General features: G+C 44.5%; 2 protein-coding genes and 1 pseudogene across 7 annotated transcripts in view; 1 reads left to right on the forward strand and 2 right to left on the reverse strand.

Moving 5' to 3' along the window:
• The window catches only part of UBAP1 (ubiquitin associated protein 1), a 35,571-nt gene extending 28,581 nt beyond the window's left edge, over positions 1–6,990 (forward strand). For 3 of the 4 annotated variants that reach the window (XM_021379444.1, XM_021379443.1, XM_021379445.1), the window contains exon 8: positions 658–6,990. In XM_021379444.1, the coding sequence (XP_021235119.1) occupies positions 658–798 (141 nt within the window). In that variant the 3' untranslated portion in view covers positions 799–6,990. The remainder of the gene's footprint in view (positions 1–657) is intronic. The other variant, XR_002433108.1, reaches the window with a different exon arrangement.
• LOC110389299 lies at positions 2,151–4,937 on the reverse strand (annotated as a pseudogene).
• Positions 6,930–15,532, reverse strand: part of KIF24 (kinesin family member 24) — a 32,656-nt gene continuing 24,053 nt past the window's right edge. For all 3 annotated transcript variants that reach the window (XM_021379422.1, XM_021379424.1, XM_021379425.1), the window contains exons 12-14: positions 12,912–15,206; positions 11,984–12,077; positions 6,930–10,019 (exon numbers count right to left, since the gene is read on the reverse strand). In XM_021379422.1, the coding sequence (XP_021235097.1) occupies positions 9,876–10,019; positions 11,984–12,077; positions 12,912–15,206 (2,533 nt within the window). In that variant the 3' untranslated portion in view covers positions 6,930–9,875. The remainder of the gene's footprint in view (positions 10,020–11,983; positions 12,078–12,911; positions 15,207–15,532) is intronic.

The following is a 15,532-nucleotide window of genomic DNA, read 5'->3' on the forward strand; positions in this document are numbered from 1 at the left end:
TTAGGATTTGTGTTTGATGTTGGTAGTTTAGCACACAGTGTCCAAAAGGATTCTGGTAATACCCAAGTTTTGCCCTAGATTTGGAAGACCTATTTGATAGCAAAGGCTGCTGTATCATTGCAAAGTCAAAGTAACGTGAAAAAATTGCAGCTGCAGTTGGAGTTGCTGGATGGAGAGCAGGGAGACATTTATCAGCCTTTCTGGGAGTCTAAATTGGGCCAGGCTGATGAATTTCTCTACTAAAAGGCACACTCCCACAGACTAAGCTTTGGTGCCTTCACTGAAGAAGAGCTGGAAATTCAGAACTGCAGTGCTGGGAATTGAAAGTGAAGCCTAGAAGGTTACTGCACACAGAGCTCTGCTGACTGGCCAGGCTGGATGGGCCAGGCAACTCGGCACAGTGGGAGGTGTCCCTGCGCATGGCTGGGAGTTGGAACTGGGTGGTCCTAGAGGTCTCTTCCAGCCCAAAGCATTCTGTGACTGTCACAGGAGTAGACTTTTTCAAATTGAACTTGTACAGGCTGCACTTAAAGAGTGGGAATTGACCCTATGGAGTGTCCAGTTGCTGTAGAGTGTCTTTGTGCTAAATTCCGGGTCTGAGTAAGACTGAGCACTGATCCTCTGTTTTTCTTGCAAATAATTGTCTGTCTCTTTCAGATCATGGAACTTCTCCAGCTAATGAGTCAATTTAAAGAAATGGGCTTTGAACTAAAGGACATTAAGGAGGTCTTATTATTACATAACAATGACCAACAAAATGCTTTGGAAGATCTAATGGCCCGTGCAGGAGCCAGCTGAAGACACATTCCTGAGTTCTTGGCGTGCAATGGAACAGCCCCACCACCTTCACATTCAGTGTGACTTGCTCTCAGCAAGGAGTACAGTTTTTTGCATACATGGGAAAGTGACTGAGCAAGCCTGCCTGCGTGCGTCACTCCAGCATTTCTCTTTTCACTGGGAGCCAACTTTCTTTCTTAAATTAAATTTTGAAGTGTCCTTTCCTAAGTTTCCTTTTTCCAGCTTGGCCACGGAGAGTTTAGACTGCCCAGCCGCTACTGGAATTGTATATAGTCAGAGACAGGAGTGGTCCTCCTCACTGTTGCACTGGAGTTGGACAGGGGATTACTAAATTTGTTCTGAAACATAATGCTTTGGTTCTTTGAAGCTGCTTTCTTGGTGTCTGCTTGTACTGATTACTTGACTGTCACAGTCCAGATTATCTGGTTAAATTTGACCTTTAGTGCAATGGAGTTTTATTTTTTGGTTGAAAGTTAGCCTGTAACTTAGTGAAACACTGGTTTGGAAATTGTCGCCATGCATAAAGAGAGAAGCTGTTCCTCTTGTTTCTTCTTTAACCCATGGATCCAACACTTCTGCCAGACATAAGTGTCCTATGCTGAGTGGTTGTAAGTTCTCTTGAAATACTACCCGGACCTGCAATTTGTGGTGGTTCTTGAACCCGAAGGCAGAGAGCTGGGGCTCAGTATTCTTAATCCCCCAGGCTTGTAGGATATTTAAGAAAATGCTCCGCTAGGAAATCAGTTATCTTTTGTTTTAAATAATACTCAGTGTGATGCAGGAGGTTTCTTTCAAGCACTTTCTTTAAAATAAACATACTCACTGCATTAGTTCCATTTTTCACACTGCTATAGAATTACATAATAACACCTAGTGCTAGAAATCAGGTAATCATAGAATCATAGGAGTTGGAAGGGACCTCTGGAGATAGAGTCCAACTGCTTCCTAAAGCAGGTTCCCTGCAGTAGGTTGCCTAGGAGAGTGTCTGGGTGGGTTTTGAAATCTCCAGAGCAGGAGACTCCACCACCTCTCTGTGCAGCATATCCCAGTGCTCTGTCACACTCTTAAACAAACACTTGTGGAATCCATCCAACATCAAAACGTCAGTTTCCTCAGAAAAATGTGGAAGCACAGAAAGCGTGTCTTGAAAGGGCTTCTCCTATAATAGCTATTTAATAAGCAAGAAAAAATTCTATTGCTTCTGTTCCTGGCGAATTTACTCAATTTTCCAGAAGGCAAATCCTTTCAATGAATATCAGAGTAACTTGCAAGAAGCTGAAGTTCCAGAGATACAAGTATCAGCTCTGCAATTTTTTCCTGGAGTTCTAATGCTGCCTCTTGTTTCAGACCAGTCAGATGATATCAGGAGCACTGCCTCTGCTGCTGGTTGTAACTCCTGTCTTGTTACTTCTGTAGGAGCTGCTGGAGGAGCCATTGTGCGTACTGCTCTTGTGGTGAGTGGTTGATGTGGTGATGCTGCCTAGCATGTTGCTTGTTAAAGTTGATGGGAGATCATCTAAAAACACAGGAGGACAATTCTGTGAATCAACTGGGATTAGTGAAAAGAAATCCAAACCTGTCACATCTGAGGAAATGCTGGATATTGGAGGATGATGGAATAGCATGGGACAGTGTTAACGGAGGAACAGCAGCAGCATCAGCTCTGACAGACAATGGCTGATACATGAGAACCCTCTTGGTTGGGCTTCCTTGTGTTTCCAACAAGAATATGTACTTTGTTTTGGCAGGAGGACCTTCTACTTCATCAAAAGAGTTTTTAGTTGTCAAGTCAGTGATACCAACTTTCTTCTTGTTTTCCTCATTCCCCCCATCATGGAACATGGTTTCCTAACAACACTGGATCTTTCTGTATTGGTGCCCTATGGACTTCAGATTATCACGGCATCTTTTTTAGGCCTTCTGGGGTACAAGGAACCATCTTCTTGGAATCTCATCCGCACCTGAACATTCATCAAGGACTTCCATGAAGAGCCCATCTAGTATTAGGCTCTCATAAGATGCCTTTTTGTTGCAGACGGAACAGATCCAGGTAGGCTTCTTATAGAATCATTCATTTGAAGATGAAGAATAGCATCAAAACATTGCAGGTGTGTATGAGTAACAGCCCAGCATAGGATTGTCAGTCTCATTTTTCCCAAAGGGCACATCAGAGATAACTGCAGACTGGTTGTGGCAATTTCACTATCAGGATCTGTACTTAGTTTAATTAGTGCTCTAGAATGATCAGGGTTTTGGATACCATTTGTTTTTAACCTCTGCAAAAGCACAGCTGAAGTGAGCTGACAAATGAGATACACAGACATGGAGTAATTCTTTCCAGTTTCAGAAGCCTAGGAAATAGAAATCTGTTTTGGCACTGCTGATGACAACCTAACTAGAGATGTTATATTCAAGGGGCACCCGGGTTCCTTCTGTTTAATTCCATTTGCTGGTGGTGGAGTGTATCCAGCAATTGGAACAGCTTCCTATTTACATTAATGCACAAACTATTAGGGTAATTATCTTCTTGAGGACAGTTTGTCACTGTCTGGCATAATCTTAGCTGAACTTGGACTTGGTAATCTCTTTTGTCCTCTGGCAAGCAGTCCCTGGAAATAACAGATTTCTCTGACCTGCTGAGGTTAAAGCAAAGATTAAAATCTTATCATGGAACCTCTGAATACTGCTCTGTACTAAACTTGTAGGCTTGATGAGTACATGAAGTGCATTGTAAAAAGGCAGGCTTTGCAGCTGAATGTCAGGATGGACGAGTGGGATGGAAGGGGATGGCTGCTGCATCTTGAAGTGAGCCTTAGTGTCTTGCAGGAACATGAAGATGACAGGCAAGGAAGGAAACTGAGGTGTGGCTGAAGTAGAAGGGAGCAGGTGAATCCTAGCAATAGCCCAGTCAGGCTCCGTAGGAGAGGAACTGCTATCCAGATGAAAACCAGCACGTTTTATAGCTGATAAATCCAAGAGTCCTTTGATTGTCTTTGGGTACCTACACCTTCAGAGTTCAGAGAATCATAATGATTGGTAGGGACCTCTGGGGATCATCTAGTCCTGCTCCCTTCTAAAGCAGGTTCCTTACAGTAGATTGCAATTGGAAAGTGTCGAGGCAGGTCTTGAATATCTCCAGAGAAGGACATACCACAGCCTCTTTTGGGCAGCCTGTTCCAGTGCTCTGTCATTCTCACAGTAAATAAGTTCTTTTGCATGTTTTTGTGGAACTTCCTGTGTTTCCATTTGGGCCCATTGCCCCTTTTCCTGTCACTGGGCACCATGAAAAAGAGTCCAGCCCCATCCACTTGATTCCTGCGCACAGATATTTATAAGCATTGATGAGATTCCCCCTCAGACTTCTCCAGGCTGAACAGCCCCAGGTCTCCCATCCGTTCCTCATGCAGGAGATGCTCCAGGCTCACAGCCATCTCTGTGGCCCTCCGCTGGACTCTCTGCAGTAGTTCCCTGCCTTGCTTGAACTGGGCAGCCCAGAACTGGGCACAGCACTCCAGACGTGGCCTCGCCAGGGCAGAGAGGAGGAGGATCACCTCCCTCGACCTGCTGGCCACACTCTTTTTAATGCACCCCAGGACACCATTGGCCTTCTTGGCCACAAGGGCTCATGGCCAACCTGTTGTCCGCCAGGACCCCCAGGTCCTTCTGTGCAGAGCTCCTCTCCAGCAGGCCAGCCTCTAACCTGTGCTGATGTGTGTGGTTATTCCTCACTAGGTGTAGGATTCTATTCTTGATCTTGTTGTGTCTCATCAGGTTCCTCTCCGCCCAACTCAGTCTGTCCAGGTCTTGCTGAATGGCAGCACAGCCTTCTGGTGTGTCAGCCGCTCCCTCCCAGCCTTGTATCATCAGCAAACTTGCTGAGGGTGGACTCTCCCTTCACGCAGGTCATTGATGAAGATGTTGAGCAAGACTGGACCCAGCACCATCTCCTAGGGAATACCACTAGTTCCTGGATTTTTATCTGAACTACTGGGCTGCAGCCGCTCTTCAGCAAGTGCAGCGCTCTCACCAGGAAGTCGTTTCCGTCTGCTTTTATTATGCCCAATGAAGCTCAACAACACTTGTAGTTCAGAAACACAAGAACTTTGCACCATATTCTGCAGTTCCTCGAGATCTGCCATTTTCTACACACTGATAGTACCAAGTATTATGCTATACATTGTTCAAGTTCTAAATACATAAAATATCAGCGATCCTGAGGAATCTTTAATTTGCTGAACATTTTGATTCTGCAGAAGAATAACTAATAAAGCCCTCAAATGTAACTCCCAGTGTTGTGGTTCCCATCTCTCATGCTCTTTGACTTCAGCTGATGAAGAACTTGCTGGATCCTACAAGCCCAGGTCCTGCTTTCTCCTCTAGGCATGCATGGATGTGGTCTGCTTTGGGCAGAGCTACCAGAGGTCTCCAGGCAGGTGGATGCAGAGGTGGAAGGTGCTTCTTTTTTCTGTGGCTTATTTTTGTTTTATTACAAAAAAAAAAAAAAAAAAATTAAAAAAAATTAAAAAAATTAAAAAAAAAAACAAACAAGCTTGGGGATCAAAACTCATGTTAGAACATGGGGCTGGGAGTATTGGACTTTAGGAGGGGAAGACAGCCCAGCTCCTTACCTCAATTCACATTTTTCAGTAGGAAGTTTTTTAGTTTATCAGGACTCTGAAGGGGATGGCATTGGTTTCCATTATTTTATTAATATACATCCAAAACATCTCATCTGAGGTCAGTGTTAGCACCTGGAATTCCATGAGGTGCACAATATTAATTACCTTTATTTAAAACAGAATGACGTTGAAATGTAGCTGGCAAGGAAGCATCTAGGAGATCTGGGGATAGATGATGAGCAGGACCAGGGCAGGTTTCCAATGCACTGTATCCTGTAGCACTGAGCCTCACCAGCTTCCAGCGATGGGACTGAGGTCAAAACTTGTTTAAGAAGGGCATTCCAGCTTGAAGGGCCAGCAATTAATGTCTAGTTCGGGCTGCCCCTGTGGGTTCAGGTAAAGAAGGTGCCCAGCTCCGCTTCCCTGATGCAAAATATGACAGTTTGAAACATGGAAATAGGGTTTCTGATAAGTCTGAAAAGCTGGTAAGCAACAAAAAACGTGCTTTACTGTTACTGCTGTGAGCACTTGGTTGTGTTGCTTGTTCATCTTCTCACATTTAATTCCAAAAAGGTTCCTGTCTGGCAGTAGACAGTCCTGAACAGGCAAGAACTGTTGCCCGTGAAGAAGCAAACTATTTAGATCAAACCTCTGAATGAAGTCATCTCTCTGGTTAATGTGTGTTAAGTTTTTGCACAGACACCGGAACCACTCTGTAATAACCACTTTGCTCACAGAAGTTGTTCTAAAAGTGAGAATGGAGATACCAATCTGTAGTAGTGAAAGATGGGAAATAATACTTATAAAGCCCAGCCTCTTGTTATCCAAGAGACATACCTATGGGTGTTTTCCCTGCAGCGTTGCTCTTGCATCTGCAGTAAGTTTTCTTGATTTTGCATCATGGGGTGGCTGAAGTTGACAGGGAATTAAGCCACAGAGTGGTGGGGATTAACCAAGCGTGGTAGGGGAAAGGTGCTTCTGAAGAAGTGGCATAATGTGATAAGATTTGGATGGTTTGGGCACCGTGCATCGTTAGTTACTCTGGTACTGCTATGGACAAAGCTCAGTCTGGAAGTGTAGGGTTGTGAGGCTGGGGCTCTCAGATCAGCAGATTGATGTATGTGCCTGGTAAATGGCATCCAATGTTGTAACTTTGTCAGAAAGTTGTTCTGCCTTCTGTGCTAGCTGCTGCTGAATACTGAGATCTGTGTGTCATGATGAGAAGCATGGAGGTAAAGTCCAAAGTGCAGACTGTGCTTGGAGCCAGGGCCCCTGTGCTGCCTGGCAGGCGCTGCTGGAGCTGACCCCACGCCGGCGAGTTGCCCTTGTGCTGTAGCAGGCGAGCTGGTTCCTGGTTCTGATGTGGGTTTTCTGTGTGGCACCTGGCTGGGCAGCTCCCCTTGCCCTCTGCCAGCTGGGCAGGCAGCTCGCCTCTGCTGAGATGATCTTTTACAATCAAACATTTTTACAGTTATTTGGATCATGTCTACTTTAGAAATTTTACCAGAGTTCTGTAGTAAACTGAATTTTATTTTAAATGATGTAAATTATTCAAATAAAATATCGAGCATCTGCCATGAGTGTTAATAGTTTTTCTTGCACTTGCATACAAAAGTGATTCCACTTTACTTGGTATTTATTTGATTGTACGGGGCCAGGCTTTCAACATCTTAAAAAACAACAACAACAACAACAAAAAACCTGCTGTAACAAGAACAGAAATCACACACGTTCTTCAAGCTGAAATGAAAACCATTCGTATCAGGTGTCAGTGCACTATCAAACAGCGGGAGCGGGGGTGACACTGACACCGGTTGCACACTCACACCAGTTAAAGCAGCATCCGGGTAACAGCCCTATGGGCAGAGAGAGAAACACTGCCACTTTCTTTAACAGCTTTGGTAGTTTCTGTTGCAAACCGTGAGCCCAGTTCTGGTGTCTCCCGGGCATGCAGCACTTCAGGCATGTCAGCAGCCCTGCTATTGTGAAGAGAAGTGAATTTTTGCAGTCAGGGTTGCATTTTTAATTTTAGTAGAGTCTCATGTCCAGCAGAGAATATAAACTGTGAATAGATTGCACCTTGTTCGATATGATTATGAATCTCATGGGTTAGCTAGATGGCTTCAGTTTTAAAAAGGCTTTTTTAATTGCTACATATTTTTTTAGCTTTCCTGGCTGTTTCTACAGGGATCAAGTAGTTCCTGCTCTGAGGTCTTGTACTGGTGCTCGGATTTGCCATACTTGCTTGTTTTTCAGGGTAGACAGCCACACAGGCGGCTCCATTTTGGTAATGGAGCAAACTCCAACTTTCCTCCTCTTGTGGAAATTTTTTGCACTCATCTGTCTTGTTACAACCACCACTGAAAATACGGAGGTTAGGACGTGGCACTATTGCGTTGTGTGAACGGCTTTTGCTTATGTGCCGTGCTATAAACGTCCAGCTTGGCTAAGAGACTGAACATGATTTTCCTGAGTTGCTCTTTAAAAAGCAGTTCTCTGCTGGGTTAAAGTACACTCAATTGATCCTCATGTCCCAAGCGTCAAAGTACACTGAGGGAAAGCTTTCCCTCTCTTTCCACCCTGCTAGCACTGCGTTGCTGGCAGGACCTCTCATTTTCTTGTGACCTGTGACACATCCTGCATTCCCACATTTTCCTCAGCTTCAAAATTTTTTGCAAAAGTAAGGCAGCTCTGTGATTACCTCATTTTGTGTTTGCTGAGAAAGGGCTGGGGGAACTTTTGCAGTTGCTTGCATCTATTTTTACTTTCAGAAGGTGCAAGGACTGCCTAGCTGCCATGTGTTCTCCTCACCTTGTGTATGGGAAAGCCAACCCTGTCTCCAGGAGGATATGAGACACTGAGACTGAAGAATCTTGCTCCTGAATGCCTCATTTCTCTGAGGAAGGAAGGCTTCTTAAAATGGGACTGGGAGACCCCATTTCAGGTGTGCCGTGCTGGTGGCCTAAGACCTGGATCCTGGAACTATCTTGAAGGCCATCACCTCAGGCCCTGCAGGGGCTCCATCCTCTGCTCCACAGGGGAATCCGTTCTCAGCTGCAAGATGGAGACTAATCCACGCATTTACTCTGATCCCTGACGATCTGGGCACTCATGTAGGACTTTCTTCCTCGATTACAGTTGTCATTCCGTCCTTTGCATTTCTGTTCCCCAGTGCTATGCTGTGATGTTCTTGGGAATGCTTGCACCAAATATGCAATCCAGGTAACTGTGTAACTGCTACCGCTGCAGCTGCTGCTCTGCAAATCCCAGGCTCCTCTGGGTAACTGCAGAAGCAGGTGGTACCACAGCTGGTCAGACAGCAGTGTTCCCTTACCATTGGCATTTATGCTGCTGAGCATACTTTGAGCTACTACAGACGTTACTGGGGAAACACTGAGATGGCCAAGTATGCTGGGGCAGCCCAAATTTTGGAGTGGGAGCACTTGCACAGTGTTGTTTAAACTGAGTGTGCGTCAAGGTCACTTGTGGCTTCATCAGAAGGGCTTGTGTGGTTCAGCCAGGATGCACACACACAGCAGCAGGGATCTTGCAGGGCTCCAACTGTTTGCTCGGTAGTTCTTGACTCAAACATCAGCTTCACGTAACAATAGCACTGTTAGCCTCTTAAATCCCACCGCCTATAACTGGACTCTCTTCTGATGTGAAAAATCAACCGTGCACACTCTGGCTGAGCTGTAGTGCAGAGATCGGACACCTTGCAGAAAGGAAGCTTTTGGATTCTTACTGTGAGCACCAGTGTGCAATCCAAGTGCTTAGTAACATGCTAGATGAACCTACACGACAAAGTCCCATGTACATAGGATTTCTACTCAACCACTTGTTACTTGTGACTTAAGTGACTTCTCCTAGAAGTTCTGTAGCATTAGTCCCAAGCGAAGAACAAATGCTCAAATAGTCATCCTTCTGAAAGCACCAGTACATCTTGTCCTGCCTTGATTTTCATTTGATTTTGGACTTGTTACTTCAGTGTACTTAAACAGTGTCTCCTCTCTGTTTCCTCACTTCTGTTTGCAAACACTTTTCCAGATAGCTTTTGAACATTTCTATTCGTACCTGTATCTGGCTTCAAAATGTTGTGTTTTTTTTCCTTACTCTCTAATTTTCTTGGCAGCACAGAAGTGCCTCTAACACAAGGGAAGCTATGAATACTGTGGACAGGACTGCCTGCTGCTCGGTGAGACATTTAAAGGCTGCTGAAGGTTATTCTTAAGGACATGGCTTACTGGTATTAAGGAAACAGAAATCTTGTGGTGCCAAGTAGTCATCTGTCATTTACTAAGAATTCTCTCCAACTTTATCTAAAATACACACTAATCACAAACATCAAACCAAAAGCTATCCCCTACCCACCCACACCCTGCAGCACCAAGTGTGGTGAGCTGGCTGGTTCCAAAATTGTTCTTGTGCTGTTCTTGTGCAGAGGTAAGAAAGGAAGGTCTAAACTGGTGGAGACGTTTGCAGGGATGTGTCAGGACTAGGAGAGTCAGATAAATAGAGCTGAAGCTGGGCTCTCATGGTTTGGATACACTTCGACTTCAGTACCAAGATTTCATCTAGCTTAATGATGAAATTCTGAAAATCCTGGGAAAGATGGCAAAAAGAAAATTAGAGAACAAGAGTAGCAACAGGTTGGAGAAAATCAGCATATTTTAGGTATTGCGGCGGTATAAAGAATGTTTTCCATTCTGCAGTGCAGTACATTTAATCAGTGTTTCATTCTTGATGTCCTCTCACAAACAGCAAAACTCAATGCCTCTAAATACTGAAGTTAATTTACCCCCTTTTTTTTGTTCACCTTCCATAGCAACCTACCACACAGTTGGATAAAATGTGATATGAAACTGATTAAAACTGAAATGGATGCAGTTGTTTTTAAGTAGAACTTGTGTTAATAAGGAAGCACTCAGAGCAGAATTTGGTGCCTTCGTTCACTGTTCAGTATCTAAGAAGTTGGGAAGTGACAGGATCCTCAGGGCTAGGGACTACAGCTACTGCCACATGAAAATTAATCATTTGCAGCCTTATTTAGCAGAACCCCAGCTATTTTGTGCACTCTGTGTCTTGTGCACTATCTTGTCCTCTGTCCTGCAGGGACATTGACACTGTAATGAAGACTAGCCCAGCTGTCCTGGCTTATGTTTCATAAGCACTTTAAACACTGTGTGGTTCAGTTCATGGCTGGTCTTGGCAGGAATCTCTCCTGTGGCCGTAAGTTTCATGGCTGGAGAAGGTGCAACCATCTGTAAATGGAAGGATGTAAACTGGTGTGGGAGTCCAAGTTTATTTCATTGCTCAAAGAAAGGTCATGCTATGAAATATGCCCAGGAGCGTTAAGTTATTCATCCACTGCTGGGAGGCCTGGCAAGATTGTCATAATTCTGCTAGCTAGAATATGGTTGCTTGCTACAAGGGGCAAAGAAATGGCAAGGTGCGGAGTTGGCTACTCTCCAGCTGGCTGGGGTCAACTGGCCCAACAATTACCAAGAAAAATCTCAAAATATGGCTGTAAGAATGAGAAAAAGTTGCTTTGTACCATTGCATTTTCTGCCACAAAACTCATGCAGTTTATCACTCTTGTGCTGCTTTGTGAACGTTCATGTGTTATTTGGGAATACATCACATGGAGCTGGAAATCACAGCACATAAACCACGTGATGGCTCCATTCCAAATTCCCTGAGGCAAAAGTCCCTGCAGCCACGCTACAAATCTCAACTGTGAAAGCAGTTAAAGTGGTTTTGGTAATGTAATGCAGTCATGGAACTTGGCTTTATTGATGAGACAAAGGACTGGGAAGGGCAGGAAGTTCTCACTGAGAAATGTTAATTATCCAGGTGAGAGAAGAGACTTGCCACGTACCACTGTGACACGCATCTGTTTGGAGGCTGGAGAAACTGAGAATGGGAATTGCGTGGATAGCAGTGTGGTCATGCAGATGCCGGTCCTGAAGTTTAGCCTTTACTAGTGTGATGATCCAAAACACAGATTAGCCAAGGAACACTTGAGTGACAGAAGCCAGTGAAGGCCTAAGTCACAGTAGTTATTGACTCGACTTAACTGGTTAGTTAGCACTCAGAGTGAGTGGGTCTGGGGGTGGCATATCTGCAGTGTGATAAGCGAGGGGTTCTCAGAAGGAAGAGGCACCGTGTCACCAATTGTGACATCTCATCTCATGTTTTATGGGTGCACTGTTTTCTGCAGCATTGATTTACTTGGTTCAGCCTGTAAGGAGGAAAATCTTTGCCTGGAAAGCTGCCCTGTTTGGCATAGTCCAGTGCACAAAATAAGATAAAGTCGTCTTATCAGAAAAAAAACAGTCCAGAGCTGGGCCATTAGCTTCCTTCTCCCACAGCGACCAGGCAGTGTGGGAACTGGCAAAGCCATGACGGGTACTAAAAAGGAGCAGGCTCTGTTAGGACTCAGGGAGGCACCAGAGAATGAGAGGAGGAACTCACAAGGTATGTCACTCCACTAATTCAGGTTAACGATCTTCCAAATCAATTATGCATGTTCAACAGGCAGTGAAATCCTCACCTAAAACACTTACCGTTCCTGACATCTGATTTATCAAGTGTTCTTCCTTGAAGCACAAGGATGCCATTTCATCCAGCTGCTGCCGATGGGCCCGAATCATAGCCTGTCTGATTAACAGAAAATACATCTTTGGTTACACAGCCTGCTGCACTACCTTTAACTGCTATCAAGCACCAATAAACTTTTAAGAAGAAGGGATGCCCCATAGGAAGCCTTACTGTCCTGTGGTCCCTGGCATTCAGGAAGTGCACACCAGTGCTCCCTGAAGTGGACTAGACTGGTTTTTGGTAAAGAAGACCTTGATGACCAAGGGTGGCTCTGGGAGGAGTGACTGCAGACTGCTGTTAGCAGAGACAGCACATACTACTTTTTACCATGCAGAAATGCTGGAGCAAAAGAAAAAAAAGTCTGGTAAGACCACGAGGCATTAAGTCACTTTGGTGAAAAACAGGCACAGTGGGAAGGTAGTGCTGCTGTTCCCTCCTCTCAGAATGCTGACAGTGGCAGTTCTGCATCTAAAGCTTTGGTGACTGGCTAGCTGTTCTTACTGTTTTCCTTTCCACAGGGATGCAGCTATCACCTGCTTTTTGATGGGAGATTTTGATGTATTTTAGGTACTCTACAACTTACAGGAAGCCAATCCATTACTGAGAATTTCAGCTTATATTATAATATTAGTTCCTCTAACATTATCCTACAAAACTATAATAAAATAATTGGCTTCCTGTGAGATTTTAAAATATCACTAAATAACAGGCAATCATATATCTTTACATAAGATACTGAGCATAAATTATCAGTAATCTTGTTAAATAATTATTTCAGAGATTGATTTCTCTATCAGTTTTTAAAGAGAACATTATATTAAAAAAAAGGTAAATGTACCCCATGTCTAGAATTTATAAGCTTCATAGCGAATGTGAATGATAAGCAACACTTACTGTGCCTTTTCTAGGGCCTCCTTCTGCCGTTTTCCCACCTCAGATGCAGCACTTGGAGAGCCCATGCTGCCAAATGATGACTTGGCTGAGTCTTTCGAACAAGGGAAGTCCTCGTTTCTCAGTCCTGATGTGGGCTGCAGGAGGCTGCTTTCCTGAGGGGGGGACTGGACTGGATAATCTGTGTTTCCCACAGTAAGAAAGCATGATGCACCTGAAAAATAGCTCTTTTCACTTAGCTCGGTGTTTATTTTCTGAGACTTAATATTCGGTCCTTGATTTAAGTCAGATTTTCCTGAACTACCAACGTTGTCATTAACATCAGCATCACAGTGTCTGCCATCTGAGTATTCTTCGCACTTTTTGCTATGGAGAAACAAAGCACCCTCTCTCTCTTCACTGGCTTCTGTGGATTCAGCTGTGGATGTTTCTGTCAGGTCATTTTCAACAACAAAACTGTGAAGAACTCCTTGATTTGATGAACCTGAGCCCTGAAGGCAGCAGCACGGTTTCACACCGCAGTAGGTGGGTGAGAGCCACTTGTCCCCTGTTTGTGGGGAATGCTGCAGGACACAGTGTCTCGCACCACGACGCGCTTGCTCCCTCAGCTCCAGCATGCTGTCTGTTAGAGCTCTGCTCCTGGTGCATTGCCAGGTCTCCTCCTCAAACCTTATCTGGGAGCTGTGCATGTTCCTGCCCAACATCTGTTTCACATGAGGAGGCTTTACTCGTTTAGAAGAAACATTCTCTGTATCAGTTCCTTCCTCATAGTCAAGAAGAGACAGAGTGAGAGGGGCCATTAGCTCAGAACTGAATTCTGAGGAACAACTGGTAGATCTGCAATGGTTGACATCATTTTTTCGAGTTTTCCATTTAATGTCTCCTGTGACGACAGCCTGTCCATCCAAAGTGGTTTCCTCTTTCTCCTGCTGGAGGAGAATCTGTTTGCATTCTGGAGGTACTGATTTCAATGTAGGAGAAACGTAGGGGTTTGAAAGACCCTTTTCTGGAGTCAAGGTGCCTTCAGTGGGGTAAGCCAGACATCTGTGTTTGGATTTGTACAGTTTATGATCAGGTAGGAAGTCTTTGCTGTTTTTCCAGTTACAAGCAGGATCGTCTTGTAAGCAGTAAGGTTTTTCTGCAGTATTGCTTGAAGATGACTCAATATCTAAGTCATAGCCCCAGTCTGATGGAGTTTTGCTGCAACCTGTAATTTTAATGGATTCCTCGATCTCTGGTCTTCCCTCACTACAATCCCAGCTGTCATCTATTTCATGCTCTCGTGAGGGCATTGCATATTTAAAAAATAAGTCCTGTCGCTTTTGGCCTTTTTGCTCTTCCTCAGTTCCTTGTTCCCTTTGATGTAGGAAAAAAGAATGCTGACTGCATTTATTGCTGTTTCTTCTTTTTACACTCTTTTGACTGCAGACAGGTGAGAAAGAATCTTCACTGAAATCACTGTCATCAAGATCTTCCAGCTGCATCCCCTCTTTGCTCTGTGCTTCGGTGGCAGTAGGACTTAGCTCCTGCTTCACTTGAATCTCCTGGGGCTTGTACTGTGTCAAAAACCTCTCAAGAGGTTGGTAGCTCTGTTTTTGCTGTAGAATAGGAGGCTGCTGAAATTGCTGGTGATAGAGGCGCAAATGCTCCTCCCTTTCTTTCTGAAACGGAGACAGATTTGTCCAGGCTTCAACACACTGTTTAGCAAAGGTGTTTCCCCATTCTTGCCTGCTGTCAGAAGGCAGATTCCCATCTCCAAAGGAAAAATCATCTCTAGAAACAAGCTGTTTCTGCACAGGTTGCATGGTCTGGATTTTTAGGCACTGGGCAGGTGCTCTGTCTTGCATATACTTGTCTCTTTGGACACTTTCTTTTGTTTCTGCTGTGGCAGCATTCTGGATGATAAAATCCTTTGCAATGTGGTTCTTTTCAGAGCAAGAGGACAGATCATCAGTTTTCTTCTTCAGGTGATGTCCTGTCCGTAGGACTCCCTTAATTGGACTAGTGTGATGGAACCACAGCGAGCTGGAATTTCCTTTGTAGGCGTGTCCTTTGTTGACTCCCTTGGGGGTAGAGGTAGAAGGGCCACCAAGTGGCTGGAGTGCTGGAGGGCATGTCTTTGTTTTTGTAGCACCTGAAGGATGGTGGAGACCTAGCTTCACCTTCTTTGGAGAACTTTTTTCTCCAGGTGGCAAAGAGGGAGAGTTTTGAACGCGTTTTGGAGACACGTTTCCAGCTGTCCGACGTCTGTTTGTGACAGGTGTAGAACATTTAATCCCTTTCTTCAATTCTTTGACCCTGAAAATGAGCTTTGCTTTAGAAGCTGTCATAGTTTTAGATAAGTAAAAGTGACATCAGAAAAAAATATGCTTTCACATATTAAAGCTAAACACTGTTATGATTTCCAATTATCAGTGATTGAGACAGGCATCAAAACACCTCCACCAAAATTCCTGAACTTCTGGATTGGCCTGCATCAGTATTTTGAAGTGCCTCCTTGAACAGTGCATAAGAGTTGGACTTGGGTCACAGCAATCCCAGGTATTTGTACAGACTGGGAGAAGAATCAATAGAGAGCAGCCCTGTGGAGAAGGACCTGGGGGTCCCGACGGACGGCAAACTGG

The sequence above is a fragment of the Numida meleagris genome, chromosome Z (assembly GCF_002078875.1).
Source record: "Numida meleagris isolate 19003 breed g44 Domestic line chromosome Z, NumMel1.0, whole genome shotgun sequence".
In the NCBI taxonomy this organism is placed as follows: Eukaryota; Metazoa; Chordata; class Aves; order Galliformes; family Numididae; genus Numida; species Numida meleagris.